General features: G+C 37.4%; 1 protein-coding gene across 2 annotated transcripts; it reads left to right on the forward strand.

The window, feature by feature from the left end:
• Window positions 1-264: 264 nt before the first annotated feature.
• Window positions 265-5,676, forward strand: LOC100251292 (UDP-glucose 4-epimerase GEPI48). 2 transcript variants are annotated; one of them, XM_010661033.3, is made up of 9 exons: window positions 265-570; window positions 1,011-1,060; window positions 1,521-1,656; window positions 2,028-2,129; window positions 2,347-2,574; window positions 3,335-3,413; window positions 3,696-3,781; window positions 4,401-4,492; window positions 5,357-5,676. In XM_010661033.3, exons 1-9 carry the CDS (start codon window positions 388-390, stop codon window positions 5,448-5,450), a joined length of 1,050 nt encoding a protein of 349 aa, XP_010659335.1. In that variant the 5' UTR covers window positions 265-387; the 3' UTR covers window positions 5,451-5,676. The 2 variants fall into 2 exon arrangements, with proteins under 2 accessions (XP_010659335.1, XP_010659336.1); XM_010661034.3 differs by having other exon boundaries at window positions 268-570; window positions 3,699-3,781.

Raw genomic sequence — 5,676 nt, forward strand, 5'->3', positions numbered from 1 at the left:
AACAGCCTTAATGGTTGAAAGTTGAAACGGCACTTCCTCACCAAAAGCACTAAACTTTCTTCATTATCATCTAGAAGCAAATCCCTTTTTGTCTTTTCACCTAACCTTTTTCAGCCGCTTTCTTTTGAAAAACGCCAACAGGTTATCCCACGATTCCCACGTGATACCAGATTAAAATATACGGCTCAGATCTCACCAGACTTTTGACCCGTGGCTGAGTGGAGGGTATTTCTGTCAATTCTCCATATCTTTAAATTGCAGGGGAGAGTGGAGGCTTCTGTAAAGTGTCCTATTTTCTCCGTTACATTTGAACTCCTGTTTTTTTTTTTAATTGTTATTATTTGTAGAGTTTTCTCCGTTTCTGTTCACTGTTCAGGCTCGGCGATAATGGCGCAGACCATATTGGTCACCGGCGGTGCCGGATACATTGGCAGCCACACCGTTCTTCAGCTGCTGTTGGGCGGATTCAGGGCGGTAGTCGTCGACAACCTGGACAACTCCTCCGAAATCTCCATTCACCGTGTTAAAAAACTTGCTGCTGAGTTCGGCGACAACCTCCTTTTCCACAAGGTTCAAACCTCACCGTTGCTTTTTAGGTTTTCTTCCTTGCTTTTTGTGTGATCTCAATTTTCCGTTTTGTTGAGTGTGTTGCGTTAGTTTGAAGTTAATAAGCTGTGGCGTGCGTTAGTGTGAGAGTCAAATTCAAGTGTTTGATCGGTTTTTAGGTTTTTAGGTTTCTTTTTAATTCTTTTCTTCTGTTAAAATTTGAGTTTTGCTGAGTTTACTGCGTCGAATTGAAGTTTCTTTGCGTCAGTGTGTTCATCAATTTGAAATTTTTTGGTTTTGTAACTTTGAATTCGTTGAATCATAGCGAAACATCTCGTAAGAATTTCAATTTTTGAAGTTTCAATGTCGTGGAAAATTGTATTGTATGGTTGATGCATTTAACTAGAGTCAGAATTTGCTTGTTGTATGATGGCCTCATCTGGTAATTGTGCTTTCACATGCAGTTGGATCTACGGGACAAACCAGCGCTTGAACAACTTTTTGCCTCAACAAAGTAAGCATTTCCTTTTCTTTGGTAGAAGTTCCTTTTTGCTCTGTATACAGTAGAGATTGAAGAGGATAAACCGTCCAAGTTGCTTATCTTGAATGTATTAAATATGTTTTCTTCAATGATGGGATCAATCTTAATGCCTTGGTGTTCTTATTCTTAGTCATTTTATTCATCTGTGACATCAAAATCTTTTAGCAGGATATGCTAATCTTTATGGCATGCGAACCATCAAGTACAAATGTCTAATGCATTGCTTGCACATCCATCTAACTCTCCATTTTTTATTCAAAATATTAAGATGGGAGGACAGAGGTTTTATTGATAATCCAGTATGAGTGAGATTTACGCCACAAGAACAAGTATACAGACTGAAGAATAGATTTGATGTTACACGTAGAAATTTGTGCATCTTGCTCAACTTTATGTTTTATAACTTACTTTGTCCACCTTGTTTCCACTGCAGTTTTGATGCTGTCATTCACTTTGCTGGGTTGAAGGCAGTTGGTGAAAGTGTGCAAAAACCCTTGCTTTACTTTGATAACAACCTTATTGGCACAATTACTCTATTGGAAGTCATGGCTGCCCATGGATGCAAAAAGGTATTGCCTCTTACACTGCTGCTCTATTATTACTCATAATGTGTTGTTTTCCATAACTGTTGCTTCTAGTTGAGTAGACATATGTAATGTCTCAGCTATTTTTCTTCTTTACAGAACTTGTACACTGCCTTCTAATCGACCATGCACACTATCAATGAACTGTTTCTTTGCAACTAATGTTTGATATTATTATGAGATTATTTGTTTTACCAAAATAAAAGCCCTCCGATTGTAATATGAAGCTGATTAAGTGGTGCATGCTTTCTTTCTTTCCTTTATTTTTTGTTTTTACCACGTTTCTTGTGATATTACTGTTTATGTGCAACTCTGTTCTAATGTCTCCACTGACTTCTAAATTCTCAACATTTCAGCTTGTTTTTTCATCATCAGCTACTGTTTATGGTTGGCCAAAGGAGGTTCCATGTACAGAAGAGTTCCCACTATGTGCAACAAATCCATATGGACGAACTAAGGTATGTTTTGGGAAATGAACAGAGGCAATATTTTCTGTTCAGGCATACTAAAGAAACAGATGTTGGATTGCACATAAAGGAATGACTAGAACCTTTAATATCTTCTTTTTTTTTATTTAGTTAGCAAAGTACTCCTTCCTTTTCATTTTGAACTTTCTTGATTAGGATCCTCTTTATTAGCATCTGTTCTAGCAACTGATGAGGTTGATTCTTTCAGCTTTTCATTGAAGATATATGCCGTGATATCCACCGCTCTGATTCTGAATGGAAAATTGTGTTGCTGAGATATTTCAACCCAGTTGGGGCACATCCTAGTGGCTATATTGGTGAGGATCCTCGCGGAATCCCAAACAACCTTATGCCCTTTGTGCAGCAAGTTGCTGTTGGCAGGCGACCTGCACTTACAGTTTTTGGAAGTGACTATTCAACAAAGGATGGTACTGGGGTATGTTTTCCATTGTTAGAAAGTTACTCTATTCAACTTCTACTTGTTTGTTGGCTGTTTTTAGTCTGTTTTTAGATGTCACATTGATATATAATTGCATTTATGTCCAAATTTTTATATGAAGTAGTTTCAACTATGAAATTTGATGTGGAAATATGCCGAATATTGAGACGAGAGAAGTGTTGGTCAAAGAGCCAGTTTGAAATTGATCTATCAAAAAAAAAGAGCCAGTGTGAAATTGCATGAAAAGTAATCGGGAATTCGAAGAACATGGTTGATGTGAATAATGGATTTTTTCATAACCAATGCATGGGTAAAAAAGTAACTGAACATAAACATGGCTGTGCTTCCCAGCCACCATGTTTATGACTCGATTCCTTTTCTTGCCTTTGTATTTGTTAGTGCTTGAATTATGCCATTTAGTCAACAAGAAGTTTTTACAGTAGTGTCCTTCTAGCTTCATTCAGCAAATGGGCTTTATAGCTTCTCGCTTTTTTCATTTACATGATCTAAATTTGTTTCTTTGGAGAATCTTCTCTCTCCTTTTTTCCTCATTGCTTTCTTTTTTCCATTGTGATTATGTGACTGGCCTTACACAGATTTATGTAGTTTATGTTAAACAGTGTGTACTAGTCACTCTCTTAGAAAGGAAATCGAAGGCCTTGGTAATATAGGCATTATACTGCATTCCAGTTTTCCACTTTTGATCAAAGGTTTGATGTCAATGATGTATTGATGCTTACTTACCTATTCACATCAGGTACGGGATTACATTCATGTTGTGGATTTAGCAGATGGGCACATTGCAGCCTTGCACAAGCTACTCAACTCAGAAATAGGTTAGTGTTTTGAAATTGTCCTTTGTTTATGATCCGTCTGCTTTCAAATTGCTAAATGACTGGATATATTAGTTATACTATCCCAAAAATGACCAAGTGTGTGAGGCAAAACTGCAAGAAATGTGAAAAAAATTGAAGTCATCCAGAGATCAGAATTGTTGTTAGTAGTGGTTGCAGAAAAAATAAGAACTTAAGTTTCAGAACAGTCTTAAAGGCCAACACTGTCATAAATCACTTGAGTAAATGGGAAGGAAACTTGTCAGTATTGATTTTTATGAACAGCAGGGTGTGAAGTGTACAACTTGGGAACTGGGAAAGGAACTTCAGTTTTGGAGATGGTTGCAGCATTTGAGAAGGCATCTGGAAAGGTATCATATTTGAATGTCTGTTTTGGTTCCCCAGATTACTGAATGTATCTGCATTTGTCATTATTCAAAACTTTGTTTTCTTCGTTTGAACAATTACTTGGAGTATTCCATTCACTACCCCAGATTGGAAGACAAGACATGTAGTTATTATAATTAGATGAGATGTGCTTGGTTTGGCAAATTAGAGTGGCATGTGCATTTGGACCTTAAACCCCAAATACTATGTCTGGAATTCGACTATCGGGAGTCGAGTACAGGTTCTTGCCAATCCTATAGTTATATGCATATTCAACTAAGCTTTACTGAGAAGATGGGAAACCTGGCATAGAGTAAAATGAGTTTCTGGTGCAAAGTGGCACCTATTCTGTAACCACCTCCATCACCATCCTAAGAAATGCCATAGACCCATCCAAGCAGCTGAATTCTAATTCTGCAATTTTAAATTATCAGATATATACGTTTCTTAAAACTGGATAGATTACTGCTGACCAATCTTCTGAACCTCACGATCCACGGGAAAAATATTATGCCAGCTCCCTTACTGGATATCATTTTATTGGCACTGAGGTTTTCTCCTCTATTATCCTGATGGATGCCCTTTGTTATATTCTTGCTCCAGAAAATTCCTCTGGTCATGGATGGACGGAGACCTGGTGATGCTGAGATTGTTTATGCATCAACAACCAAAGCAGAAAAGGAGTTGAACTGGAAGTAAGTGCTACCTAAACCCTAATAATTGAAATTTTTTTTTTTTAATGCAAAATTTCAGATACCTATATGATTATCACTGAGCAATAATGATCACATAAAATTTCTCAAAACTCATGATCAGAACAGTCTGATTTTGGATATCTCTGGTCGATTGAGTCTAATTGAGTTGCACTATAATTACAACTCACGAAATCCTGGTTTATAAATTTCCAGAGGTTTGGCATCCATGTCTATGTCCTATAATGGAATGTGTTGCTAGAAATGTAATGGCCAGTATTAAGGAAAATTCATCATAATATCCATTATTATGTTTATTTCAGATACAACTACTCGGTTCAGAGAAATTCTGATCCTTAAGTCTTAAGTTTTTATGGATCCAACCCTGAGGGGTAACTCAGTTGATCCAGCCTTAGGTTTGCTCCCCAATGGTCACCAGTTCGAGTCCCCTCAAGGCCATTGGAGGTTTACCTGGTCGTTAACTTCAGGGTCCCATGGGATTAGTTGAGGTGTGCGTAAGCTGGCCCAAACATCCACGGTTATAAAAAAAAGAAAAAAAAATAGTTTTTATGGATCCCGAACCATACAGTAGCTGAACCAAATAAGGTAGCACTTACAAGTTACAACCAATGAAGTAACCACACCAGATATAGAACATTCATATTTACCCTCTGACAGGAATAGAAGTTCAAAAGGAATATTGTGTTACCTTTTTCAAATTAATCATTTAGATCTTACATTCACAAAAAATTAGTACGTGAGTGGAATGATTTTGTTTGGAAAGTCTTGGTTGTACGTGTAACCATGTAAGATGTGGGAAAAATATCAATGAACATGGAAATCATTCTTTTTGTGATGTCCCTGCAGGGCAAAGTACGGGATCAGTGAGATGTGTCGGGACCAGTGGAACTGGGCCAGCAAGAACCCATATGGCTACGAATCATCCCCAACAACAGACTAAAACATCTCTTATGTATTTCTATTCATGCTTATGTTGTATTCTAAGATTAGGGATGGATCGGTAGAAAGGTGGAAGAATCTGGGATACAAATGTGGTTGTTAGTTGTTACAGGGAAAATAAACAGTCGTACTGTAGTAGGGTACATTGGAATTCCTTGATGTTCCACCTTTTGTTAATCGTAATAATAATAATAAGGCACCCAATTGGCTTGAAAATTGAGCCAAGA

Source organism: Vitis vinifera, chromosome 2 (assembly GCF_030704535.1).
Source record: "Vitis vinifera cultivar Pinot Noir 40024 chromosome 2, ASM3070453v1".
NCBI lineage: Eukaryota > Viridiplantae > Streptophyta > Magnoliopsida > Vitales > Vitaceae > Vitis > Vitis vinifera.

Coding starts and splice junctions, on each gene's coding strand:
- LOC100251292 (XM_010661033.3), top strand. CDS start 388: ATGGCGCAGACCATATTGGTCACCGGCGGTGCCGGATACATTGGCAGC. Junction 571..1,010: donor ACAACCTCCTTTTCCACAAG/GTTCAAACCTCA, acceptor TTTCACATGCAG/TTGGATCTACGGGACAAACC. Junction 1,061..1,520: donor CAACTTTTTGCCTCAACAAA/GTAAGCATTTCC, acceptor TTTCCACTGCAG/TTTTGATGCTGTCATTCACT.